The sequence below is a fragment of the Coprinopsis cinerea genome (assembly GCF_000182895.1).
Source record: "Coprinopsis cinerea okayama7#130 chromosome 8 map unlocalized cont3.8, whole genome shotgun sequence".
In the NCBI taxonomy this organism is placed as follows: Eukaryota; Fungi; Basidiomycota; class Agaricomycetes; order Agaricales; family Psathyrellaceae; genus Coprinopsis; species Coprinopsis cinerea.
In genome coordinates, this window is record NW_003307537.1 from 2000252 (window position 1) to 2026595 (window position 26344).

At 52.1% G+C, this 26344-nt stretch overlaps 12 protein-coding genes across 12 annotated transcripts; 8 read left to right on the top strand and 4 right to left on the bottom strand.

The window, feature by feature from the left end:
- Positions 1 to 83: 83 nt before the first annotated feature.
- CC1G_15061 (hypothetical protein) lies at positions 84 to 909 on the top strand (the record flags this gene model as incomplete). The annotated part of the gene is made up of 3 exons (XM_002910681.1): positions 84 to 404; positions 453 to 597; positions 650 to 909. 3 exons carry the CDS (start codon positions 84 to 86, stop codon positions 907 to 909), a joined length of 726 nt encoding a protein of 241 aa, XP_002910727.1.
- Positions 910 to 1227: 318 nt separating this feature from the next.
- CC1G_12437 (hypothetical protein) lies at positions 1228 to 2791 on the bottom strand (the record flags this gene model as incomplete). Its single annotated transcript, XM_001836033.2, has 3 exons — positions 1228 to 1245; positions 1308 to 2554; positions 2650 to 2791. 3 exons carry the CDS (start codon positions 2789 to 2791, stop codon positions 1228 to 1230), a joined length of 1407 nt encoding a protein of 468 aa, XP_001836085.2.
- Positions 2792 to 3098: 307 nt separating this feature from the next.
- Positions 3099 to 4181, bottom strand: CC1G_12438 (hypothetical protein; the record flags this gene model as incomplete). Its single annotated transcript, XM_001836034.2, has 3 exons — positions 3099 to 3506; positions 3560 to 3857; positions 3907 to 4181. The coding sequence occupies 3 exons, from the start codon at positions 4179 to 4181 to the stop codon at positions 3099 to 3101; spliced, it is 981 nt and encodes a 326-aa protein (XP_001836086.2).
- Positions 4182 to 4325: 144 nt separating this feature from the next.
- On the top strand, positions 4326 to 7847 carry CC1G_12439 (oxoglutarate dehydrogenase; the record flags this gene model as incomplete). Its single annotated transcript, XM_001836035.2, has 5 exons — positions 4326 to 4682; positions 4732 to 4981; positions 5033 to 7093; positions 7167 to 7267; positions 7333 to 7847. 5 exons carry the CDS (start codon positions 4326 to 4328, stop codon positions 7579 to 7581), a joined length of 3018 nt encoding a protein of 1005 aa, XP_001836087.2. The 3' UTR covers positions 7582 to 7847.
- A 480-nt stretch (positions 7848 to 8327) lies between these two features.
- CC1G_12440 (hypothetical protein) lies at positions 8328 to 9753 on the top strand (the record flags this gene model as incomplete). The annotated part of the gene is made up of 2 exons (XM_001836036.2): positions 8328 to 9237; positions 9308 to 9753. The coding sequence occupies 2 exons, from the start codon at positions 8328 to 8330 to the stop codon at positions 9751 to 9753; spliced, it is 1356 nt and encodes a 451-aa protein (XP_001836088.2).
- Positions 9754 to 10175: 422 nt separating this feature from the next.
- CC1G_12441 (hypothetical protein) lies at positions 10176 to 10991 on the top strand (the record flags this gene model as incomplete). Its single annotated transcript, XM_001836037.1, has 1 exon — positions 10176 to 10991. One exon carries the CDS (start codon positions 10176 to 10178, stop codon positions 10989 to 10991), a length of 816 nt encoding a protein of 271 aa, XP_001836089.1.
- An 895-nt stretch (positions 10992 to 11886) lies between these two features.
- Positions 11887 to 13998, top strand: CC1G_15062 (hypothetical protein; the record flags this gene model as incomplete). Its single annotated transcript, XM_002910682.1, has 4 exons — positions 11887 to 12250; positions 12533 to 12988; positions 13042 to 13520; positions 13582 to 13998. The coding sequence occupies 4 exons, from the start codon at positions 11887 to 11889 to the stop codon at positions 13996 to 13998; spliced, it is 1716 nt and encodes a 571-aa protein (XP_002910728.1).
- A 317-nt stretch (positions 13999 to 14315) lies between these two features.
- Positions 14316 to 15983, bottom strand: CC1G_12444 (hypothetical protein; the record flags this gene model as incomplete). The annotated part of the gene is made up of 1 exon (XM_001836040.1): positions 14316 to 15983. The coding sequence occupies one exon, from the start codon at positions 15981 to 15983 to the stop codon at positions 14316 to 14318; it is 1668 nt and encodes a 555-aa protein (XP_001836092.1).
- Positions 15984 to 17512: 1529 nt separating this feature from the next.
- CC1G_12445 (hypothetical protein) lies at positions 17513 to 17920 on the top strand (the record flags this gene model as incomplete). The annotated part of the gene is made up of 1 exon (XM_001836041.2): positions 17513 to 17920. The coding sequence occupies one exon, from the start codon at positions 17513 to 17515 to the stop codon at positions 17918 to 17920; it is 408 nt and encodes a 135-aa protein (XP_001836093.2).
- Positions 17921 to 18453: 533 nt separating this feature from the next.
- On the top strand, positions 18454 to 19993 carry CC1G_12446 (hypothetical protein; the record flags this gene model as incomplete). The annotated part of the gene is made up of 2 exons (XM_001836042.1): positions 18454 to 19426; positions 19482 to 19993. 2 exons carry the CDS (start codon positions 18454 to 18456, stop codon positions 19991 to 19993), a joined length of 1485 nt encoding a protein of 494 aa, XP_001836094.1.
- A 344-nt stretch (positions 19994 to 20337) lies between these two features.
- CC1G_12447 (hypothetical protein) lies at positions 20338 to 21846 on the top strand (the record flags this gene model as incomplete). Its single annotated transcript, XM_001836043.1, has 2 exons — positions 20338 to 21283; positions 21338 to 21846. 2 exons carry the CDS (start codon positions 20338 to 20340, stop codon positions 21844 to 21846), a joined length of 1455 nt encoding a protein of 484 aa, XP_001836095.1.
- A 166-nt stretch (positions 21847 to 22012) lies between these two features.
- CC1G_12448 (hypothetical protein) lies at positions 22013 to 25252 on the bottom strand (the record flags this gene model as incomplete). Its single annotated transcript, XM_001836044.2, has 8 exons — positions 22013 to 23726; positions 23786 to 24337; positions 24396 to 24420; positions 24476 to 24685; positions 24743 to 24926; positions 24987 to 25034; positions 25094 to 25171; positions 25229 to 25252. 8 exons carry the CDS (start codon positions 25250 to 25252, stop codon positions 22013 to 22015), a joined length of 2835 nt encoding a protein of 944 aa, XP_001836096.2.
- Positions 25253 to 26344: the final 1092 nt, after the last annotated feature.

A 26344-nucleotide genomic window follows, 5' to 3' on the forward strand; every position in this document is an offset into this window, starting at 1 on the left:
TGACTCACACATTTCGCTCCTTAAACATGTATAGCCTAGATCAATATTTATGCTTTCCACATCTCATTCGTAAATCGCCCCTGATGTCCTTCCCCAACGGTGACTTCCCTCTTTTCGAACACGAATGGCAATGGCGGTCTTCCGACCCCAAAGCTTACGACTCTATCGAACTCGCTACCAACCAAGCCAGAGCTTATCGAAAACCGAGCAGACGCTACATCAATGCCATCGCCAGACCTTTGGCTTCGAACAACAATTTATTCGATGCCAACAACAGCTTTTCTAAGACTTGGGACGACTATCATAATCCTGCCAACGGCGTCCTCTCTATTCCTCTACTTGGCCGAATTTATAGACAACAACAACCCGACCTCTACCCACCCTCACTTCCTCTTGATTTAAACGTAAGTCAGTCAATTACTTTAATCGTGCATCAACTTATATCTCACTAGATCCCCTCCAAAATATCCACCTATCGATGGCACTTTCAAATCGAACCCTTGTCCGTCCATCCATTCTCTCCTTACGACTGGGACACCAAGTCCCTAGTCGAAGAAACCAAATCCGAAATCACTCAACTCGCGGCCTCCACATCCAGTGTGTACAGTGTTAATCCTTTTCCTCCCATTCTAACTTAGTTTAGAAATAGACGCTTTCGTCTGCGTTCCTACCGATACAGTTCTCATAAACAGTGGTGTCGACAAACGCTACAAGATTGAAAGCGACCGACTGTTCCTATTTGATGGACAAAACAACCCTAATATCGTTCATCCTCCCATCTTCGACTGCGCAGACAACCACATTCAATTTAACGATATCGACCGCATGCTTCGACACAGCGCACTTGTCTGCGCACAAGTCGTCCCTATGGTGTACGCCATGCTCCGATCACTGTTCCTTATTTCCTAATTCTACTACAGGTACCACGGGACTTTCAAACTGAAATTAGCCGAGCTACGTTTGTTAGACTCTTGTAACGCTACTACCGTAACTTAAAATACTATTCAAAGTACCGGGCTTTGCCACTTGCTGGCCCTACTCCTTAATCTCCCAGCTAGGGATGAATTTGCGACCACCGGACTCGGCGCGTATTACGTGTTAGGCACCTATTGCGGTGATCAGACACTAGTCGACTATAAACGCGCCGCAATACGATTAAAAGTGCTGGGTAAATATGAGGCGGTCTGTTAGTTGTACATAAAACTTCCTTCCAGAGTCACATTCTCCTCAAGTTATCTGTTGCCGCTGTAGCCAAAAATCATAGGGTCAATCGCCTCTTTACATGCGTGCTACTACCGAGGCTGTACCCAATCGAGGCCATCGAACCAGTTATTCTCCGTGCGATACTGGAAGAACCTTTGGCGCCCAAGATTCGGGAAAAGCGCCTGATACCCAAACTCGTACAAGTTGTAGAACCGTTGAATCCAGTTTCCCAGATCGGGCGACAAGTCGTACGGCCTGACCCCGGACTTCTCGCTCCACGGTTTAAAGGACAGCCTTATCCTCTTCAAGTTTTTGTACCTTTCCCTGTCGGTGAAGGGTGCCCAAGCGGTGTCCAGCTGGCCGATGAACGGGACTGATCGTCCGAGAACGCGCAAAGCTTCGTGGAGCTTGGGAGGTTCTAGTTCGTCAATTGCTTCGTCGCCCCATTGCCAGCTGAGGATGACGTCGAGGGTTTCTAGGTTTTCGAGGGAGGGAAGGGTTCTGAGCATGTTTTGGAGCATTGTTTCGTATTCTGGGAAGTGGCGTGCTTGCCAGGTGTATGTGAAGCTTAGACTGACGTGGCGCAGATGGTTGAAGGTGGTAAAGTCGAGGTAGGCCGAGGTTGGAGTTTGACCTGAAGGGTCGTGGACTTGGGTTGTATGAATAAGTGCCATGGAAGGGGATGATTGGTAGAGGGTGTAGGTGAACTCACGATTGAACTCGTTGAATGTTATTTTCATGTCCTCGAGCGTGTCTTTGACGAGTTCCATGAATTTTTGGACTTCGGAGATGGGTGGGTGCTTCCAGCTGTACGCCTCGAGTTCCAGTTTTTGAAGGTTCTGGAATAGCGAGGGACAGGTCTCTAGATAGATTGGGAGCGGATCCATGCTTGGAACAGATGAGAAGGATCGAATGTTGGGTCCCCGTCGTCTCCCTTCCTGAGGACAGTTCTTCTCCATCCATTGAACCATCTCCGCTTGATACGAGTTCAAGAAGATGACATCAGATTCAGTAATACCCCACAGTCCATTCAGCACCACAGATGTTATAGAGGGCGAGAGGTGGGCGAGGATGTCCGGCGGGATCGTCCTCGCTCCTACATTGAGCGTCTTGAGCGTTTTGGAGGTGTACAACCGCAAAAGGGCGTCTCGCATCGCTGAGGGGAAAGCTCCAAACGGGACACACGTTTCCGCACCGCTGAGTTGGAACTTGGTCAAACCCGTTGCTTTTTCGAGTATTGCAGCGAAATCCTTCGCTTGCTGGGTGGGTTCATCTTGTTCAATTTTTCTGGTGGGAAAAGTTGTGAAGAACATGTCGCCGCTGTGGATGATGAGAGTGCGGGTCCATGGGCCTATTTCGGGGTGCTGGTCGAGGAGTCGGAAATTGTGTAGGTCGGTGCGCGGGTGTCTGCTGGGCCGAGGGTGATCGTGTGGAAAAGCAAAGGACGGAAGGCTGCGTTGAATTGTTTGGAGACGAGGGTGCAGGTGGGGATGTCTGAAGGCGAGTGAAGGTAGACTGTGGTGGCGAGTTTGGAGAGGAGTTCTGAGGGGAGTTTGTAGATGTGCGTGCGTGCATTGGGAGGTGCCATCGTGGTGGTCGTGGTGGTTCAGGAGAAATTTACGGCGCGTCACTGCCTTTTACTTATGGACGGACACTGGTACATTAGACCCCCAGCCAGGGCTAAGTATTTACTCTGCTCGAAGTTATTGTGTACGATCTCAATCTCCCAGCTAAGAGATGAACTTTCAACCAACTTGAAGCGAGCTGGACTCCGCGCGTATTAGGCTAATTTGGCCCCTATCGCGGTGATTAGCAACCAGTAGACTATGCACGCGTCGCGATCCGATAAAAGAGCTGGGTAAATATGGGGCGGTATGTTAGCCTGTACATGCGTATCACTCATCGTCCTGCCAATCATAATCTTTCATCTCATCCCAAGGCGGAAGGCCGAACATTTCTGGTAAGGATGCGATGAGCACTTTCTGGCCTTTTACGAACGAGTCCTCGGCGATCCCTGCGCATCGGTAACAGAATTGGTCAAGGTCCACGGGCAACGCGAAGGCCTTGTCGATCTTGAGCTCTGGTAACAAATGGCTACGCAGAAGCTTGTCGCGCTCTTGGGTGCATGTCACAGAATTCGTGCATTTGTATACAGGAATGTGGCTGTTCCAGATATACCTGAGGGGTTTGCTGATGATGGCGTTGTGAAGCCTGTCGCGGCCTTTGAGGAGAACGCGCTGAGTTTCAGATGAGAGACGTGTTATTGCCCCGTCCTGGTTCTTCATTCCTTCGAGAATGAGCGTCTAGACGTGACCGTGAGGTCCGATTTGATCTTATTTGAAGCAGTTAGACCTACTACGAGGTCGCCCGGCTTGGCCCCCTGCATAAGTGCCTGCAAATAGATCTTGGAAAGCATCTTTTGCAGGCCATACTCTACTGCCAAATTCACCACGTCCCAAAGGGAGGCATGCGGGGCGAGCGCGATGATTTTTTCATCAAATTCGGCGGTCAGGCTCTCCCATTCACCAGGCGGGTACACCGACCTCAACCGGCCGAGAGCAGATTCGAAGATATCTCTACACTGGTATTTCTTACCCAGCCGAAAGGCGGAGCTGATCATGGCAAAAGGAGGCACCTTGCCTGGATCGATAAACCTTCGGCACGATGTGAACAGATGATATCTGAACGAAGAGGATACCATACTTGAATCCATTGTAAACCGACGACAGAAATAGCTCCCAGTCAACGCTCGAGTCATGCTCCAAAACGACTACTGGGGGGTCGGACGGGTTTTCGATGGTGGCCTGGGGTAGGGAGAACATATCCCGAAAGACGGGGGATTGGGCGGCAAGTATGCTTTTGTGGACGCGGAACTGTGTGTTTTCCGCTTGGAGAATGAGATTCCCATCTTTGTACCAGAAATGGGAGCTGTGTATTGGCTGGTGAGGCTCCGGAGCTTGAGAGTCAGAGGAGGACATTGGGGTAGAGGTCAGAGATGAGCCGGCTTACTCAGCACGGCACGGGTGCGGAAATGGCCGGGATGTTCACGTGAGTTTCTTGGAGGTGTTTTGCGTTCGCGGGAGGAAGATGACGGTTAGTTCATAACTATTCACTGGACAGGGATGTTGACTCGTCCGGTCGCTCGTGGTTTTTCTGCGCCTTTACCAAGGCAGTTCAGAGGCCTCGTTGCTCGAGGTAACCTCAGGCCTTTCGCAACACCGGCGGCAGCACCCCCGTCACCAAATGACCCTTTCGCCAATGGAACAAACTCTTACTATGCCGACGAGATGTACCGGCTCTGGAAGCAGGACCCAAAGTCGGTGCACGCGTCCTGGGATGTCTACTTTTCCGGTATGGAGAAGGGCTTGCCCAGCCACAAGGCCTTTACCCCGCCCCCAAGTCATTTCCCTCATCCCACCGACGGTGCACCTCCTCTTCACATCAGTGCCAGCGGAACTGAGCTCGACTTGCATTTGAAGGTATGTTTTTCTTATCTAAATCCTGTTTCTGTACTCAAACTATGTATAGGTTCAATTGCTCGTTCGTGCCTACCAAGTTCGTGGCCACCATGTTGCAGAGCTCGACCCTCTCGGTATCCTCGACGCCGACCTCGCAGACGTCAAGCCCCCAGAGCTCGAGTTGAGCCGTTATGGCTTCACCGAACGTGATTTGGACAAGGAGGTTACCTTGGGTCCCGGTATCCTCCCCCACTTCGCTACAGAAGAACACAAAACGATGAAGCTTCGTGACATTATCAAGTTGTGCAAACGGATCTACTGTAAGTTCTTGTAACCAGACTCAGCCCGAGTTTTCCCTCACCCGTCATCAGGTGGAGCCGTCGGTATCCAATATGTGCACATTCCTGACAAGGAGCAGTGCGACTGGATTCGAGCCCGCGTTGAAGTTCCCAAACCCTGGAACTACACCGTCGACGAAAAACGCATGATCCTTGATCGTCTCATCTGGTCAGAGTCCTTCGAAAAGTTCATGGCCAGCAAGTATCCCAACGAAAAGCGTTTCGGTCTCGAAGGATGCGAAGCTCTCATTCCCGGTATGAAGGCCCTCATCGACCGCTCCGTTGACCACGGTGTCAAGCATATCACCATCGGTATGCCCCATCGTGGTCGCTTGAACGTTCTCGCCAACGTCGTACGGAAACCTATCGAAGCCATTCTCAACGAGTTCTCCGGTGATGAGGACGACAACTGGCCGGCTGGTGATGTCAAGTACCATCTTGGCGCCAACTACGTCAGACCCACGCCTTCCGGAAAAAAGGTCTCCCTATCCCTCGTCGCCAATCCTTCCCACCTGGAAGCAGCTGACCCCGTCGTCCTCGGCAAGACTCGCGCTATCCAGCACTTTGAGAACGATGAGACCACACACAAGACCGCCATGGGCGTCCTTCTCCATGGAGACGCCGCCTTTGCTGGTCAGGGTGTCGTTTACGAGACTATGGGTCTTCACAACCTCCCCAGCTACGGCACTGGAGGTACCATCCACCTCATCGTGAACAACCAAATCGGTTTCACGACGGACCCGCGTTTCTCTCGCTCCACTCCGTATCCCTCCGACATCGCCAAATCCATCGACGCACCCATCTTCCACGTTAACGGTGACAATATTGAGGCCGTTAACTTTGTGTGCCAGCTCGCCGCCGATTATCGCGCCAAGTGGAAGAAGGATGTGGTCATCGACATCGTGTGCTACCGCCGATATGGTCACAACGAGACGGATCAACCCAGCTTCACCCAGCCGAGGATGTACGAAGCCATCAAGAAGCAACCGACCCCGCTTACGCAATACGCCAAGTTTTTGGTCAACCGGGGTACCTTCACTGAACGCGACATCGAGGAGCACAAGAAGTGGGTGTGGGGTATGCTCGAGAAGGCTGCCGCTGCCAGCAAGGATTATGTTCCTACCTCCAAGGAGTGGCTGTCGGCTGCCTGGCAGGGCTTCCCGTCACCCAAACAGCTCGCTGAGAAGACCCTCCCCACCCGTCCCACTGGCTCGGACGAGGAGACCCTCAAGCGCATTGGCAAGGTCATCTCCAGCTTCCCCACCGGCTTCACCCCCCACCGCAACCTCGCTCGTATCCTCGGTGGCCGCAGCAAGGCCGTCGAGGAGGGCACCGGCATCGACTGGGCTACCGCTGAAGCCCTCGCCTTTGGTTCCCTCGCCCTCGAAAAGATCCACGTCCGTGTATCCGGTCAGGACGTCGAGCGTGGTACCTTCTCTCAACGCCATGCTGTGATCCACGATCAAGTCAACGAGCAGCAATACGTTCCTCTCAACAACCTCGGATCCAGCCAGGCCAAGTTTGTCGTGTGCAACTCTTCGCTGAGCGAGTTTGGTGCCCTCGGTTTCGAGCTCGGTTACTCCCTCGTTTCTCCCGACGCGTTGACGATCTGGGAGGCTCAGTTCGGTGATTTCGCCAACAACGCCCAATGTATCATTGATCAGTTCATCGCTGCCGGTGAGAGGAAGTGGTTGCAGCGTACCGGGTTGGTCGTCAACCTCCCTCACGGTTACGACGGACAGGGACCTGAGCACTCTTCGGGCCGTATCGAGCGATTCCTCCAACTCTGCGACGACCACCCCAACCAGTTCCCTTCACCCGAGAAGATCGAGAGGCAGCACCAGGACTGCAACATGCAGGTTGTGTACCCCACGACGCCCGCCAACTACTTCCATGTCTTGCGTCGCCAGATCCACCGTGACTTTAGGAAACCCCTCATCGTGTTCTTCAGCAAGAGCTTGTTGAGGCATCCTAGAGCCAAGAGTGATCTTTCCGAGTTTGTTGGTGAAACGAATTTCCAGAGGTATATCCCTGAGCCGTTTGAGGAAGGCTTGGTTGCGCCTGAGGAGATCAAGAGGCATATTCTTTGCACTGGTGCGTTTTTTCTTGTGTTTTAGTTGTGGTGGGTGGAGGATTGGGACTGATGTGACGTGTGTGTTTCTTGTAGGTCAAGTGTATCATACCCTTTTGCAAGCTAGGGAGGAGCGTGGTATCAAGGATGTTGCTATCAGCCGTATTGAGCAGATCTCGCCGTTCCCTTACGACATGGTACGTCTCCCCCCTTTGGCCTTGCCGCTCCCGTCACCTTGTTAACCCTCTTCCCCTCCCCGCAGATCACCCCCCACCTCGACAAATACCCCAATGCCGGTTTGATGTGGTGTCAAGAAGAACCCCTCAACAACGGTGCCTGGAGCTATGTTGGACCACGCATCTATACCGCTGCTGGCCAGACGCAGCACCACAAGGGTAAATACCCGCTGTATGCTGGACGGGAGCCTACGAGTTCGGTTGCGACTGGAAGTAAGATGCAGCATAAGAAGGAGATCGAGGCGTTTGTGAATGCTGCTTTCAACCTTGATTAGAGAGTGGGTGGATGGATGATGTGGAGTGTAGACCATGGACTCTTCAGTTGATGGTGTGTTGGATGGGCTTTTCTCTCTTGTTCTTCGTGCATGTGTGTAAGTAGTAGAAAAATGGTTTTTGTCGTCGTTCGTTGTTTGGATTTTTTTTCCGTTCATCGCCTAATTGAATTCTCTGACTCGTACCTACCTACCTAGCTACTACATACGTATCCGACCCTCTCCTCTATCCTTTTATTAGATACGACTGTAATACGAACGCTTCGGATATTCCGCCCATCCCGCTCGTTTCTTTTTAGACCTTTAATACGAGAATACATATGTATGCTACTTCTTTTCTCGAGTTATCTCTAGATCTCTCTCTCTCTCTAGATGTGGGGGTGCGCGTGCGCGTGTGCGGGGGTGGGGGGGGGGGGATGGGGAGGAATGGACCGCTCCGGTCTCGTCTGGGAAGTTGCTGTGAGTTATCTACGGTTCCCGGACCCCCGACCATCCGTGTCCCGCCAGATTGACACAGGTAAGGAAATTGTAGTTCACGTTTCCAGTGGTGGAGACGATGAAGTCGATATGCCAGAAGCGTAGAACCGGTCCACAAGTAGTCCACTAGCCTCCGGGAAGCAGAGTATCAAACGCCCGATAACGGGCGCCTATTTAATCTTCGGCGAGCCACCTGTCAAACGGCCGTCAACAAGCCGGGGGCTTTGTCCACCAATCAGCGTTGCGGGCAGATTTGTTCAACCACCACGACAATGTCGTGTCCTCAGCCTGAGCCACGGTCGCCCGTTCGCGACCTCCCAACGGAGACGGTGGTTGAAATCGCAGAAGTGGTCTACCAGCATTCCCGCATGCAGGGATCAGCCACGATTTGCACTTGTCACCCAGGCGTCAGCAAGGATCTTATCAGTTGTTCTCTCGTTTCACGGCAGTTCAGCGCAGTCTTCCAGCCGTTGGTTTTCAGGACGATAAACCTCCACTACCATTATCCGGGCACCTATGGATCCAATCGACCCGTCCAGATTTTACTCGAAAGACTCTCAACCTTGTTGGATGCACGTCCGGAGATTGGTGGTTGGATTCAGGAACTGCACATTGCAGTTGACACGCGAGATACCGATGGAATGCTGGAGGAAACGACCCAGCGTTATGGGTTTTGTTTGGATGTATTGGCCAAGGCTACCGCCCTGACAAGCTATGGGTTCATCGGGTCACCTCTACCGTGGTGGGGAGCCCTGCCTCGGGAGATCCGAGGAGCGTTACAGCGGGTTTTCCAGATGAAGACGTTGCAGAAACTCGAGATTGGGGCAGGAATGATACCCCCTCGCGTGCTTCTAGAGTCGATTTCGTCCGTCCGGGATTTGGTGTTGCATGATTGTGGGGGCGTTCGGGTAGGAAGTGGTATTGTCACGGAAACCCTGGACTCGGAGGAGCCGGTAGAATCTTCGCAGGTTACAACACTTTGCACCTTGCGCTTTCGCAACGATTTGGACAGTCTCTTGACTTACGTTCGTGATACGCCCGAAGCGTTCGCGAATTTGAGAGGATTGACGTTCACCGTTGGGCCTGGTGCCCTAGGGTTTGGTTTGGACAAGATCCAGGAAATCTTGGACTGTGTTGGAAGGAGGTTGGAGAATCTTGACGTTACCTTTGATGAAGTCGAATGTGAGTGGCCGTGTGGTAATGATGTGTCGCCTTCCTACTCACTTCAGGATGGTTTTCTGTTGCTGGTTAGGGCACGGGCCGGGATTCAGTAATGGCTATTGCCTTGACCTTTCGAAAATGACGAACCTGCGCGAGATGAAGATGCACTGTGTTGCATATGTGCGCTACGAGTCTCGAAGCGAGCAGGATATCCACGAAGTCATGTTCGTCGAAACGCTCGCATCTCTTCGCAGTTGTCACGACCTGGAGCATCTGGAAGCAAAGATTGGATGGAGTTGGCCAGTGAATGGGATGAATGCGGCGGGGAAGATTAAAATGGTCTCTGAACGGATTCCAAAGTTTATTCGACGGCTGGATAAGGTTTTGGGGGAGTTGGTAGACGGAGAGAAGTATAAAAGGATGGAGGGGATCCAGTTGTCTGTTGAGCCTTGGACTCCTGCCCGGAGATGGGTGGAGAGGCGGCCTGAATCACAGCCTTTGATTGATAGGTTAGCTACTAACCCGTTGAAGGAGTGATTTCCGACCTTGTATTCGTCTGAGAAGCTTGCTGTTGCATGGCTTACTTGAAGCTACCTCTAGTTGAATGAGGCTGGAATAAACCTTTCCTTGTCTCGCTTGGTTCGCTTGGTTTATTATAAACATTATCGGCGTAAGAATAATTCATTGAGCCATCTTGCCTTGCTCGAGGTCAGACTGAACCTAATTCGAAGGTCAGACTTTTGACTTCGCCACTGAAGCACGGTCGCGAGGTTTCTGACTCGGATAAATTACTTAGGGGCCCTGACTTCCTCATGGGGCAATTGCCTGATGCCACGCGCTTAGATGCCTGCCAACCCTTTACAGTCGTTTGTATACATAAGTATTATCATTATCATTATCACAGAGCTTCTGCGGCCAGCTGACGTGTCGTGGGTGTGCCTTCTGCCACGACCGCAACAATGTCTCTCCCCCAGCCCCAACCAGCCATCTACAGTCTCCCTAACGAGACCCTGGTCGAAATCGCGGAGAAGGTCTACTACGAACAGTCACAGATCCTGTTACGCGGCGACCCGAACTCCAACATGGATATCACCAATTGCTCGCTTGTTTCGCGGCAGTTCAGCGCCGTCTTTAGGCCCTTGGCTTTCAGGACGATATACCTCCACCCTCACAATGTGCACTGTGCAGTGTCGGACAGACCCATCCACGTCTTACTTGGGAGACTCTCGGTCTTGTTGAATCGGAACCCAGAAATTGGTGGCTGGATTCGGGAACTGCAAGTTCGAGTTGACGATCGGGACGCCGAAGCAATGATTCGGAAAGACGACTATTCATCTTTTGTGGATGTCTTGGACAAGGCCACTGCCCTAACAAGCTTTGGGTTTGTCGGCGGGCCTATGCCCTTCTGGGGATCGCTGGATCAGGATATCCGAGCAGCGTTGCAACGGGTTTTCCAAATGAAGACGCTGGAGAAACTCGAGATCGGGGGGAGTATGGTGCCCCTGCGTATACTTCTATCGATGTCGCCCGTTCGGGACCTGGTGTTGGTGGGTTGTAGGGTTGTTCAGAGGGATAATGCCGCAGAGAAATTAGACGAGTCGATGGAATCTGTTCAGGCGACACGACTTCGCACCCTCCGCTGCCAAGTGAACTCAGTGGCCCACCTCCCGCATTTCCGTAGTGCGCCTGAAGCGTTCGCGCAGCTGAGAGTGCTGACGGCCATTGTTGGGCTTGGCAACTTGCATCCTGGTGCGGAGCAAATACAAGCCATCTGAGAACGGCTGAGTATTGGAATGTCGCAATTGTCGCAATTGTCCCAAATGTCGCGAGTGTCCCAAATGTCCCAAGTGTCGCAAATGTCCCAAATGTCGCAAGTCGGTCGAACCACCCACAAACCGGGCGGCAGCCGCGATGACTTGACCTCCGACATCGGAGATCAAGCCGAGCGGCTTAGCGCCCACAAACCAGCCACCATATAGTAAATGGCCGTCGACGAAACGTCACGGCTTGTTCCTTCACCTCCACCTCCATCTCGACGCCCAGCAGGCCTCCCCACCGCCCTCGACGCTCTGTTGACTCGGCTCGCGCTAGTCATCATGAATCGAGCGCATTGGTGGAAAAGTCTGCTTGAGCCGGAGTCCGACCTCTCACGCTTTGCTCATCTTCAACTGCTTCACCACCCGACCTACACCCGTTGCCCAGGATGACCGCGGCCAAGTCCAGATACAACGAATCGGCAACGGGCGAGCGTTGTCCGCAAGTACGACGTTCAGCCGCCAGCCAATGAAAAGTCGGTCGCCATCAGTTCACCTTGCAGGTTTGGGTATGGCGTGATTGGGATACCAAGGAACTTAGGAGGGACTATGAAAAGGAGGGATTTAGGATGGAGGTGCGTAGTTTCCCTTTCTCTCTCTATCTATCCGATTCCTCTAGCTACCACCACCCCGATCCTCTTGTACTCGACGCACAAAATTCATTTTTATCAACCAATTTATTCGCTTTCTACTTAAAACATCGAAGTACACGCGCAAGTGGCCGGTCAATCAGTGCCTCCATATGCGAGATCTACGACTATGACGCACGTAGCCAAACTGTGAGTCAGCCACCCTGGCGGGTTGGCACGGCGTGCGCGATGATGGTCCATGAAGCATCCTCTTGAACCTGAGCACCATGGACGTTGTACCGTCGCTGCACGCCTGGTTACTCTCCTTGGACCAGTCTGTCTCTGGATCTCTCGGCTTCAAACAGCTCTTGATGTTCATAAACCTGGCATCACACTTGAAACGCGAGATTCTCTTGACACAACCTGCTGGGCAGAACCCGTCTGTAGCTCCTTATGCCTTGCCGCCCGCCGTTACGACTTTTTTGGGAACAGCGACCTCCATTCCAATCGGTTTTATTCCTGATCTCTGGTTCCGCCTCAGGGAATTCATCTGGAATCGTGTCGGGTCTACAGAGCCTTTGGAGGAGCTTCCAGAAGATGAGCATGACCGGATGTTGACTTGTATCCGTTACGGCCAACCTGTTGAAATTGGTAAATTGTTCACCTGAGCTCGAGGGCGCCAGCGACGGGTGATAAATTGATATCATTTCAGCATTTCGTCCAATATTTCCGCCGTTCCTTGTATGTCCAAAGCCGGGGTGCACAAGAACTGCAAGTGGGCTATGTCTAAGCAAATCGGAATCGCGTCGGGTTGTTCTTTTCACTATGGACCACGGCGCGATTCCGACTTGGTCGACCCACCTTTACTGCCAGGGTAACTGCAGGTCTATTGTATATGCAACCTGTTTGAGAGCTGAAAAAATTGTTCTATAGCATGTGCGATCAACTATCACCACAACTACTCCGTTCACGAAGGTTCCCGCACCTACTACGACAATATTCCATCCATTTTGCAAATAGGAGAGCATCAGTTTGCGGAAACACGCCTCATCAACTCTTGGATCAACCTTATGCTCGTTGCATGGGTTTCCGCTTCGAACTGCGCTAACCATTATAATGCAACAATGTTTAAACACAAGGGGAGAAATCTTCTGAAGGAGACCGGCTGGCAATTCCAAACAACCATGACTCATGAATTGGTCTACGACGCTTTTACTCTCCTGTCTCTCTTGGAGGACTGTCAACGGCGAGAACAGCATCTTATCCTACCACATACCGGGACCCAATACGAGAGGATGAAGAAAGCCGTGGACGACGTTAACACTCGGCGACGTTATGTCCATCCATATCTTAATCACAGCTGTGATTTATGCACCCGACGATACGATGGTAATGTATCATTTCTTATAAATGAGCTGCTGGGAACTAATGCAAGAAATTAGATAAGGGGCTCAAAGTTACAGCGGTTGTTATCGATGGAATCACTCTTGGACATCCCTGCTGTGCTGTATACAACTGCAAGGTTGATCTTGAGAAGACGACCCATCGGTATTGCCCCCAGCACCGACACATGGACCGTGAATGCATGATCGTAGGCTGCACATCACAGCGTGCTGCGGGTTCGAAGGCCTGTTCAGACGACCGTCACCGAGAAGTCATCGAGATCTATGAACTGCGTGGTACTGCTCGCTTTCAGCTCCAACATCAGCTCAAGCGATCTCGAGTGGCTAATCCGGAGTCCTCTGCGCCATCCTCTGAGGCTGATATCCAGCAAACCATCCAAGAGGGAGAACTCGAGCTTAATGCCCTCAAGGTACAGGGACGTGCGAGGACGCATAATGAGCAGATATTCAATTATCCTTGCGGTATAATCATTGGACGTGAATCCTTCTTTGGAGCAGAAGGCCCCGGCGCTGTAATCGTAAGTTGGCCGCAGATCTTTCCTACATATCTGGTTATATTAATCCTTCATCCAAATTCAGGAAGCCACAAAACGAATATTCCGGCACGGACTCCCAGAACATATACTTTTCGACAACAACTGCACCCTAAAGAAGATGGTGAAAGACGACCCCGATTTCGCTAACGTTGGTCTCACAGTGGATGTTTTTCATTTCAAATGCAAGCACTCGCAGCTCGACACATTCTGTCAAGAACACTGCAACCCCGAGTCCTATCCAGAGCTCAAGAAGGAGGGCGGAAAGGGTTGGTTTTTCAACTCATCTATAGCTGAACAGACCAACGTGTGGCTAGGTGGTTACCACGCCATTTGCCGCACAATGTCAGCAGCAAGGTACAATTTCTTTTTAGATGAAATGATTGAACGTCGCAACCGCAACACCATTTCCAAGCTTCGTGCAATGGGCGCTCATCCGATTACTATAGACCGCAACTTGTAATATACACAGTCCACACAAATCTTATGGCGATGCCACCAGAAATACGTGATCTTAATCACAACTCACAAGGCTGAGACGTGAAGAGGTATCGCGCGATTTTATTCCATATACCAAATACAATACAAATAAAAAGAATGACACTATACCGAGACATGCTTGAACACTGGCGAGGACAAGAGGAGGTTTCACAGAAATCAAAGCTAATTGAACAGGGAGTAAGGCAAGAGAAACGGGGAAAACAAGGTGTCGCGAGAGAGGGAAGGGAAATGGTATTGCGATGAGACTCCAGAGATGTGTCACGTCAAAGATGTTGCCCTTCAGTCCGAGATTTCCAAAATCTGTTCGGCGGCAGTCGAAGGGTCACCAGATGCCTTCACGGCATCCCTGAACTTGGACCACAAAGCGCTCTTCTGGGGTCCAAGATCAACGTAGGTGGCTTGGAGAGTGGAAGATGCTTGTCGCCAAAGCTGATAGGCACGAGAAACCCGCCTGCGGTTATACACAGCGTTCGCCCCAAAGTAGGTTCGGAACAAGTTTTCATGGAGGCGAGCCCCAGCGTCGGGGGTGCTGTTGCTCCTGCCTCTCATCGTCTTGGACTTAGCGACAAAGAAAGCACTGACTTCACAAACATGAAAGTCATCTGGCCATACCTTGAAGTCGCCAGCTGTGAGGTCGATAGGAGCAGTAGACAAGGACCCTTGGGGGACGCCGAGTGGTTTAGAGGGACCAGTACCATTGCCAACATTGCCCTTGCTATCAGTGTCGGAGTGGTCGCTGGTAGAGGAGGTCGAGATTGGGCTGACATGGCGAGGGCGTTTACGTTCTTGACTGACTTCGGGAGACGATAATATCTCGATCGGCTCATGTTTTGCCACTGCGTCCAACACCAAAGGTTGCTCTGCTTTCACAGCAACAACAGCTACAGTGGCTGAAGATTCTGGTTGCAGGTCCGGCTGTGGAGAGGGAGAAACAGGCGTTCTGATGATGGGTCGAGGCCGAGGCTGAGGTCGAGGTCGTTTTTGAATTGCCTGTTCATCCGGCAAAGAGAGAGATGACAACGATGATGTGGCGGTTGCAGGGGTAGGCAGGAGGCCGGAAGAGGATGATGATGATGATGATGATGACGACGTGACAGTTGGGACCACCAAAGACGAAGAAGTGGCGACAGCAGCGACAGAACTGACAGTCGAGGTCGCCTTGAGTGCCGTGCGAACAGCCTTTCGTTCGAAGGCAATATTGGAATAGAGTTGGGGAGTCGCCATCTTGGAAAGCCAGAGATCGAGGCCAACACAGGTCGTGTTAGGTCGCAGACGCAAGAAAACATACGGCGGGAACTTCGACATGTCGTGGATGTAGCCCTTGTTGATGCCACTCCAAGTGGCGGCCTTCACGTCGTAATACTCCAGACCCTTCCCTCCGCCTTCCAGCAGCCCAACTGCTTCAAGTACATCATCCGTAATCTTGAAATATGGATAGGTGTACCCATCTTGGAATGTATGTGATCTCGACGTGTCCCAATCCTCTGACGTTTGACCCCATCCCCGGACCGTGACCGTCTGTCTGGCGCGATTGGCAGCTTCACGTTGCTCAGCGTCGGCACGACGTTGGCGCTCAGCTAGTTCCTGGGAAACGCGGACAGTCTCAGTAAAGATTGCAGGCATCTGAGAGGCGTGTCGAGGATTCGGGCGAGGATCAATAGGAACTGGAGGTTGTGGGCCAGGTGGAATAGGAGCCGCTGTGGCAACAGATCCAGACGAAGAAGGCTCTTGGGCGCCCCGTAGCGAGGAACGACGGGCGGTGGGTGGGGGAGCTGGCTTGACTCGGTGATTTTTGGACTGGCAACCACCTTCCATCTCGCAATGGGCCTTGCATCGCTGCCGCCCACAATCTTGAGCAACCCGCCCTTTGCATCCTTCTACAGCACATGCGAGTTTCTGATTTGGATCGCGGTGCGGAGGTGGAGGAGACGATGGGATGTGGACCATCGAAGGTGTGTGGGGCGGGGGCGTCGGCGTGGTTGTGTAGGCCTTTGGCCACCACCGGAAATACCGGGGACTGCATTCAGGAATACACTATAAAAGGATACATGTCCGTCAGAGGGCTTTCATCAAAAGAATAGAATCTAGATGTCGTTGACATACATGGATTTTCAATCGTCCCAGGTTGCCATTTTCTGCTGACTTGCAGCGACTCCACCGCATCTCGCGGCCACATGTTGGGCACGGCTTAGAAGCCAGTGTACTCGGGTCAGGCTCGCCAGGGATGCCAGGGGGCCAAGACGGGGTAGACGACGACATCGATGACAGCTATGGTAACAAAAACGCGTCAAAATTGCTCTTAAATGAGCCTATCAGAGCACTTACAGATGTTTTGGGCAAGGCGGGATTCTAGAAACGCAGATGTGAGGGTTGAAGGAGGGCGGGAGGGGGAAAAAGGAAGAAAGAAAGGACAAGTGGTGGCCCGTGGGCGGGACAAGAGCCGCGGTATTTAGGGATCGGAAATTCGAAGTAAAATAATACAAAACATAATAAAAACGAAATGTGAGATCGAAATAAGACGGAAAGATATCATATCGTGCACGCACCAATCATTCCCCTGGCCATAGGTAAATGTAGAGGTGGTATGTGGTGTCGAATCGTCAAAATCTTCCACAGACAAGCCCCTAAACCACATCACCTAACCAAATGGACTGTCGCATCACGTTAGACCAGGGAGTCCGGGACTTCGCACTCCAAAGCGGCACGAAGAACATGAACTCACGAGGTGCAAATGACTTTCCTGCAAATGCTCGAAAGCTCTGGTTGTATTCAAGGGCCAAGCAGACTGCCTCGTCGAGTCGTCAACTTGAAGATGGCAGCAATATTTCTTTCATCTCCAGTCTCGTGAAGACCATGCTGGTTGATACGGATGGTAAAGGCAAAGAAAAAGAGGGTGTAAAAGGTGTAAAATGGTGTAGCGGATAGACGAGCCAAGGTAAGCGGGAAGACGCAGGCACGTTGAGATCGAGGGGACAGCCTCGCTGGCATTCCTCATGGGAACTGTATTATTAATGCCATGATTGCCGTCGCGTTGCCGCTTCCTCTCGCGGCACATGCGACGCTTGGGACACTTGGGACACTTGGGACACTTGGGACACTTGGGACACTTGTGAAAATTCAACAAAACTGCTGCGACATTTGCGACATTTGGGACAATTGCGACAACCGGGACACTTGCGACATTTGGGACAATTGCGACAATTGCGACATTCCGAGGCTCAGCCTTTTTGAGCCATCTTGGATTCTGCTGGAAGGACATTGGAGAGTCTTGACATTACACTTGAAGAATTCATACGTACGTTGCTATATGCTCGTCGTTGATTTGTTTCCCCTACTAACACAAGACCCGATTCTATGCTCGGTTAGCGCAAGTACTAAATGGGAATGACGGCCATGTCCAACCTTTTGACTTTTCAAAATTGACGAACCTACGCGAAGTGAAACTTCGTTACGTCGTATGGGTCACTCCCGGGTTCATGCATCCCAAGTCTGGAGATGTGCAGTACTGTGAGGCGATGCTCGCCGAAGGGCTCGCCTCCCTCCGCAATTCTCACAGCATAGAACATATGGAGGTGAAGCTGGGATGGAGTTGGACAGTATCTGACCGAGATTTAACGGCGAAAGCGAAGGAGGTCTATCGCCGGATGCCAACCTTTATGCGACGATTGGATGTGGCTTTGGCGGGGTTTCTAGACGAACAGAAGTATAGCAGGGTGAAGGGGATCAAGCTGTATGTTGAGCCCTGGAGTTATGCCGAGAAGTGGAGGACATGGTGGGTCGGAGATTTTAGGCCTTTGATTGATGATTTGGTAGCTCAGCCCTTGAATGAGTGGCTTCCGACTTTGAGTTCGTCTGGAAAGTTTCTTGCTGTATGGCTTAACTGATGTTAGTTCAAGTAATTGAAGTACTTTTATGCTTCACTTTGGGGTCTTGTCTCCATTGAGCAACGTCAGCGTCAAGAATGGGGCACGGATGGTCAGGCCCAGGGGTCGCCTCTCCGGGCGCTTTCCGAAGCGCCCAGCCTTCTCCCATCACGGATGTCGATGGGGACACGCACTCGCTGCGCCATGTGAAAGGATGCAACCATGAGTTTCATGGCCTGGAATGGCGTGACTTTGAATCCAATGCATTGTTAGCCCGTTCGTGTTGTCTTTGGAATTCAAGGGGAGCCGAAGTGAGTACTGTACCTTGGTGTAATCCGCGCGCTGCTTGTAACTTCAGAAGCATGGCAGTTGTCCCATACCTCCCAATTCCAATTTAGCAAAACTTGTCGGATGACTCTTACTATTGGATTCCGTTGGATATCTCTCCTTGATGTCAATCCCGCGATTTTTTTTTTTTTTTGATTGAAAGGTTGTTGGGATTCTGACAGACCCTTTTTTCTCCCACCACCACCACCGCCACCACCACCACCGACATGCAGGCAGCCCCCCAACCGTATCTCACGAAGCTACCTAACGAGATACTGTCCGACATTGCAGAATGCGTCAAGGAAATCAGTCTACGTGAAGAGGGTGATTACAACCCGCTGAAAACAAAACTAAGCAGATTTAACTTCGAGGCTGATGTGAAGGCACGACAAGCAACCACCGCTCTCGACCAATGCTGCCTTGTCTCGAAGCGGTTCCACGACATATTTCGACCCTTTCTCTTTAGCTACGTGAACGTCAGTTGCTGCGTCTCTGGCTCGGGGGGTAGTACCAAGTTCGTCTCTGCATTGGAGTTGATTCAGGGGCTGCGAAGGCTACTCGAGCATCGACCAGAGATCGGTCTCTGGATTCGGGAAATACGGTTTTCCATCGATGACGAGGTCGATGATTTGCTTATGGGGCATACAAGCGTTCATCCAGACTTCGTGGCGATGCTTTCAAAGATGCCAGCCCTTACCGCCTTCAAGTTCGACGGGTATATGGTGGGCGCTTCATGGGGTGCCCTGCACCCTAGCATTCGGGACGCATTGCGAGAGGTATGCCAGCTAGATACCATTCAAGAGCTCCGCGCTGCAACGCGGATCATCCCCATGGATGTGCTCATGTCTTCACCTGCGCTCCGTAACCTCCAACTCTTCGCCACATCCACTGCCTTCGAAGAGGACGACAGTCTTGAAGACGCTCCCTTGAATCCATCAGAAGAGAACTCGGCATCTGCAGCAGATGTGTCGCTTCGAGTTGGTCGCCTGCCTGGGATTCAATCGCTCGTTTGCACCGACTCGGAACGTCTAGAAAGTCACCTTCCGCACCTCTGCGCCAAGTACTCGCCCGCTTTTCAAGACCTGCGAAGCCTCCTGCTCGTTAGCAATATTCCCACTTCTCCATTGGTACTAGACCTTGTTCAAAAATTCCTTCGTCTGACTGGAAGCAACCTCCAAGAACTTCAAATCCAAATAGAATGTGAGTGATTCTGCCTTCTTTGTACTATGTCACTTCTTAACATGTCGGCCAATAGACGGCTTTAGCTTCATTCGCCCTCTGGACCTTACACCGCTGACACAACTTCGGAGGATCAAGCTGCGTTCCAAACGCGAGGGGGGCGTGTATGCTAACGACCCGCCCAAGTCTGACGACGAGACATTCGTTCAGATGCTCGTTCAGACCCTCAAGACACTCGAAGGTGCTCTTCACATCGAAGAGATTGACATTTGGGTTGTTTGGGAACACTACCAAGATTCGCATAACGCTGAAGATGGGCATGGACGTCATCCAGATATCCTTCGCCGCTTGGATTCAAGTCTGGGGTGCTTTGCGGATAGAGCGCGGTATCCTTCTTTGCAGAGCGTGGTGATTCGCATGCTCTGCGTATGCATGAATCTTTCCGGGGAACCCTGGGAGGAGGTAGACGAGCCGGGTGATTTGCCTCGGAAAGACTTGCTCCCTACGCTGCACTCTGACGACCGTTTCCGGCTCGATGTATTCAACGAAGTGGAGGTCGATGAATGGGACGAATTTGACCTAGCTTGAAGAGCTTGGTTGAGCCCCCAGTCGCTGTTCTGCCCGCATTTGGTTACCTGTACCCCAATTACTGGCCAGGATCTGGGGAGGTGCCAGATCTCAGGAATCGTTCTATTGTGAAGTTATGATTTTCATGCGTCCAAATTAGGCACTTGCTGTTGTGGAGCCCTGAGTCAGTACCTAGCTTCTATCGGAGGACGTCTTTTGTTGGAGGACTTGTGACTGGTCCCGTGGTATGGTTCCTTGGTGTGCATCAGTTTGAAAGGGCTTTGATGGCATGCCAACAAAGGGCGCGTATAAATCGGTATAAATAAATGCCACGGCCTTTGACGACCTCTTGCTATTCCACCAACATGCCACCTTCGGCGCTCCGACTCCAGCCAGCAATCTACCAACTACCAAACGAAATTCTGACGGAAATCGCTGCATATGTGAATCAAATCAGTCTTGATGAAGACCCGAGCAATGCCAAGAAAGCAACGCTGACCAAGTTCGACTTTTGGGTTCCTGAAGCTTCGCGGAAGGCTGTCACCACCCTCGAGAACTGTACATTCGTCTCGAGGAGGTTCCACGATGCCTTTCGGCCCTTCCTATACCGTTTCGTCAACCTTCGGACTCACCGAGTCAGACATGGCAATGGGCGCCCAGTCTCCATCCTTAGGCTCCTCAAAAACCTTCGGGCGCTACTCGATCGCGAACCCAGGATTGCGCGGTGGATTCGCGTGTTGGGGTTCTGGGTCGATTTCGACTTTGAACTCATGGCTCGCAGAGCTGGATCCCATTCGGACTTTGGGGCTATACTCTCAAAGACAACTTCTTTGACGAGTTTCCGGATTGACGGGTATGCGCTGCTTTCATGGCAGGACCTTCGCCCGGGGGTGCAGGCCGCGTTGGAGGGTGTGTGTAGGTTGAGGACGCTGAGGGAGCTTAGAGTTGTTACGCGTCTGCTGCCACCTGCGGTTTTCCTTTCGGCGCCTTCGCTTTGCCGCCTCGAGTTGGTCGATGCGAGGGCAGTGGAGGGGCACGCTCGACCAGGGATTCAAGGGCAGATCATATCCTGGAGCGGGATGGCTTTGAAGGAACTAAAGTCTCCACTTGGACTTCGTTCGCTATCGTGCCATCAAGATCTCGAACTCCTCCAGTTCTTCCGCGACGTTTCACCTTGGGCATTTGGGAGGCTAGAACGACTGGTGTTAGAATGCAAGCACCCTCAATCCGAGACGAGCTTTATCCAGGACTTCCTTCAAGTCGTGGAAGGTAGCCTGGAGGAATTGGACATTCGATTCGGAGACATGTTCGGTAAGTATCTGTGATTGAGCTAGCGTTCTTCCATGCTAAATCAGCGTTAAGTAGGCTGGGCTCCTTTGGAAGATCCAACCCCACAAAGTCTTCCTAGCCTCGACTTTGCGAGACTAGTGAAACTTCGACGGGCGAAACTTTCTTACGGATGCAAAGCGGGTGTGGACGACCAGGTCTACGAAGACATGTTGATTGATACGCTTGCATCACTGCGTAGTATAGACACAGTGGAGGAGGTGGAGTTGTATCTCCCTTGGAGGCGGGATTACGTCTCTAGCCCGGACGCAGATGACCCTTCGGACATTGAATATGCAAGGCTCCCGGCCTTTCTTCGTCGATTGGATGGGGTGTGGTCAGGGTTTCGGGATGGGGGAGGGTACAGAAGTCTAAAGAGTATCAAGATATGCATAGAGCTCTGCGGACAGGACTATGGAGAGCGAGAGGGTTCGATGGAGCTCATTGCTCCGGAGGATCTGGTGGACCTGCCATCTGTTGAAGACCTTTTCCCTACTTTACACTCTTTCGAACAGTTTCGATATGAAACATTGCAGTCATTTTATTGATTATGTATTTAGCTACTAGTTATAGAGCGAATATACCAGACTTGCCACAAAGGAGAGGTAGCCAACCCCTGTCGAACTGCTGACGCGCGACGCGACGCGCGTCCATCATCCATCATTAAGTAGGAGTAGCACCCCGCGACGACGCGTCTCGTGTGCTGACGCGTCCCTAGTGCCCTGGATCGCCTTCATGGTTAGTAAGCAGGGCAACAATTTCTTCCCAATTCTTGCGTTTCTCCTCATCGCGACACACTACAACCGATTTCTGAGCCCTGGTAAGTGCAGTATCGCCATCCTTGTCCCGGAGGGTGACGTCGACGCGGCAGGATTCTAGCAGGAGGGAGACCATCCGGGGAGTGGTGGCCAGCATGAGGGACGATTCTAGGAAGTGGGGTGTGGTGGCATTGACATCGACTGTGTCGAATTCAAGAAAGGCCTTGACGGCACCTACTCGTCCTTTCGCCACTGCGCACATTAGGGCTGTACGTCCTTGCTTGTCACGGATATTCGGAAGGATATCTTTGTGACGGAGGAGTAAGCGGACCATCCCCCCACGGCCACTATCTGCTGCATGCATCAGCGCGGTTGACCCTTCCTTGCCTTTGAGGTTGACTTGCACATCGGGGTGGGCGAGTAAACGTTCTGCTGCCGATTCGGTGCCGCCTCTCACCACGTACATCAGCGCCGTCTCGCCGTCGATGTCTTTCAGGTTGACCTGGATATCCTTGTGGCGGAGCAGACTTGTAAACGTCTCCTCCTCGGTTGCGAGCATCAGTGCCGTCCAACCGACCTTGCTCTGGACGTTGACCTGGACGTCTGGGTGCTCGAGTAAGCGCCGAGCTGTCTCTGGATGCCCACAGGCATGCATCAGAGCAGTCCGTCCAGCCGAGTCTCGAAGGTTGATTTGGCCCGTGAAGAGGTGCATACCGGGTTTACCGTGCCCACCGATGACGTTCTTGAGCATCGTCCTCCGTGTGAGCTTTAACAGCTTGTCGACGGTTTTCGTATGCCCGTTTTGGGCTGCGAGCATCAGAGGTGTTTTTTGCCATTCGGAACCTTCGGTGCGGATGGTGATGTCGCCTTTGGCGATGTCGAGGAGGACTTCTTCGATGAGGTCGTCGAGACCGAAGGCCGCGGTAACGTGGAGAGGGGAGTAGGGCTCGAGGGAGAAGCCATCGGATACTGGGTATGAGGTGCACTGTTTGAGGAATTGGAGGACTTCAGAGGAGTGAGCAGGGTCGGAGGCGCAGTGCTTTGCGTGGTATGCCCAGTGCTCGTAGGAGTAGCGGAGGGCGGGGTGTCGTCGAAGTAGGATGTAGAGGTCGACATCTGTTTCCATGGTTCGGTTGTTGGGGATGTTGTAGGCCAACAGGTGTTGAGCTGCTGCCCTGAAGAGCGCAGCATGGGGGTTGGGGAAGTCGCGCATTAGGATAGGTGCCAGGGCCTCCTTGGCTGTAAAGTCTGTACAAAATCCAAACCCGTCTGAGGTTATCACTCGTAAGGGAGTAAAGTTAAACCTATACTCACGGACGAGGAGAACGAGGTTGGTCTTGACTTCGATGCGAGCCAGGCCACAGCAGACGCTGAGAACCGCTGCACCATCAGGCAAAGGCGCCCCTTCAGCGGGAACAGCATCGTCACAAGTGGTGACGACAAGTTGTTGAAGGGCGGGGAGTGAAACTGCCTCGTTCCCGAACACGAGCCACAACAGCACGTGCTTGGCGAGATCGACGTTGTCTGGCGGGCTCTGTTCGCAGATCCGTACCATGGCTTGGTGATACATGCCCCTGAGCTTGGCGGGGAAACGATCGAGGTTTCTCTGTACGCATGTAATGCTTTCACAGAGGTGGATGATTTCGATTTGGAGGGCTGCGTGAAGGATCCTAGAGCGAGTACCAATAAATTCAGTTGCAAGTAGGGACTATAGTGGATAGGTACTAACATTCCGCTGGACTTGTTCAAGATGCGTCGAATCAACTGGTCGCGACAGCCATATTTTTCTAAGAGGGCTCGAAAATGCGGGTTTCGGTTGATCTTCTGTATAACCAGGAGCTTGATATCGGTCGCGTTCGGGGTGACGGGGTAGAATTTTGTCGCGGGAAGACCAGACTCTAGCCTCTTCAAGGGCCGAGATGTCAGAGCAAACCGTCCTCGCAACGCATTGACCGCTTGGATCAAGTCGAATTGGGTGTCCACCAACGCCTCGTCCAGCCCGTCGATAACGTAGTACACGACCTCGAAGTGCTGTTCCAACTGCTGGAGGAGTGCGAGGAGCTCAGCTTGGCTAGGGCGTGTTTTGCGCAGTTTGTGATGGGAGTAGATGGGTTCGACGATGGAGACGAGGGAGGGATCACATTCGAGGAATTGCTTCACGAGAGCTTCGAGAATTTCGTTCACTGGGAGGCGCTCGGAGTAGCGGCAGTAGGCGAATAGAACGCATATTTTCCCCTTTACGGTGTTTTTGTATTCTTCGAGGTCGTGGACTGCTCTTGAGCTATGAACGAGCATGATCAGAACGTTTGATCTATACGACGAGGAACTACACTACTTACGCCAATACAGTCTTTCCAGCCCCGGCTGTTACAGTCGGACCATCAACAAACGAAGGGTATGGCACTTTATCTCTACGTACGTATTCCGGTACCCCAAATGATACGATTCCCTCCCTGTTTCCACGACTTGTAGAGGTCCGCAGTGAGGAACCAGGACAATGTCCCAGCTGTCCATTTTTCAAAGTTCTCGCTCTGCACATCTCTGAAATAGGAATGAGGAGCCAGCCAGTCCACTACCTCGTTCAACAGGCGGGATTTAGCTTCTGCTTCCTCCCGCAGTCTTTGTCGTTCTTTTTGAGATCAGTGGTCAGTGGCAGAATAGAACTTTCTTGAGGGGCGAAATATACCTTGCCAGGTTTCAGAGGCGGATGGGGTTAAGGTGAGGGCGACGTTGAGATGTACATCTCCGCCTGCGACGATCCCGCCGCTGATGTGGGCGTTATCGGACATGGCTATCCCTCCGATTTGTCCAGTGGGGGAATGGGAGGGCTGCGCCTGGAGCGCAGAGTCAGGGGTTTCATGCTCGCCAAGCTGGAGGGTCATCTCCGGTCAGGATCGAGTCTCAACAGAGCGGGTGAAGAGATGACCTACTTCCAGGCTGGTAGAATCCATATCGTCTAGGGTATCCTTCATCTCGATCTAGGAAGAACATTGAGTTTCACACAACCTGGCTGTAGGTAGAAGATACCCGGAATTACCTGTAGCTTTTCGTACCCGCCATGGCCGGAAGCTGCTATTGCCTCTTCCTCGACGAGCGTACTGTGCGAGTCTGAGCCCTTGAGATACGTGTGCAAAGTTAGCTTCAGATCACGCCCAAGCCACGCAAAGCTTACCTGGAACGACGCGCTTTGACCCATTGTACTGGAGAGTATTCTCTATGAGACCGTCGTGCAACCTTAGTGCAGAGTAGTATCAGCAGGGGAACGTATCCCCTGGGCTAGAATGTTTAAAGATAGCCACTGGACATAGTGACGCTTTGACATCCCGATTTGCACAGACTTCTATATCCTCGAGGCTCGTCAGCTGATGATACCGTGAGATGTATCGTTGACGGTATAAACCCCTTTGTGGGTCCCCTTGCAAAGTCATAAGCAGGTGGAGGTAATGGTTTGAGGGCGTTGGATGAGAGGAACATGGAAGTTGGGGGCCAAGTTTGGCGTTGCGCGTTTTCGGGTGATGGCGTTGATGGGTGGCTGTGTTTGATGCGCCATCAGGACTGCCGACCAACCTTTGCGAGAGATGCTTGGAAGGGATTACATTCGGTGCTGGTGGATACGGTGCTGCCGGGTGCCAGAGGGAGATAACCCAAGCAGAAGGTGGTTACTGCGAGAATCGTTTCGGAGGAGGGGTGGTAGTTGTGCAACCATGTGTCGGAATTTGTCCCGTGGACTCTGGATTTTGGTGAGTCGGCGAGCCCGTTGATTCTTGGATTGAATATGGTCTCAACGACGAACCCAGAGCAAAAGGTGAGCATCGAAGGTCGACTCTCGAGCGCCGTTTTCTGTATAGAAAGCTTTCGTTCTTTCTTGACGCTGCCAGTGTTGGCGGTAGTTACATCTAATAAAACGACTCTTGACCTTGATCTTTCCCTGTGAAATTTGTACAGTGAGTCGTTGTCTCGTAGACGTTCTCGAAGACATTTGACCGTTCTCTGCTCAAGAGTTAAGATGCTTAGTTCCATAGATAATCATGTTGGGCACGTCCCGCCACGGCGAACATCACCTAGAGAGTCCGACCGTTTCTCCCGCCTTATCGCGACCTCGTGCTCGTGCAGTTCGTATCTCTTCCAAGGTCCGGGTGTCATCTGGTGCATATCAGTTTCGTCGCCACACACTGCGGCCCTTGATGCCCTCTTTTACCTTTTGTAATTCCTATGGAGGAACCTTCCAACGTTGAATTTATTTGAACATTGTACCATTCGCGGCAAGGATTCCTCGAGAACAATGTCC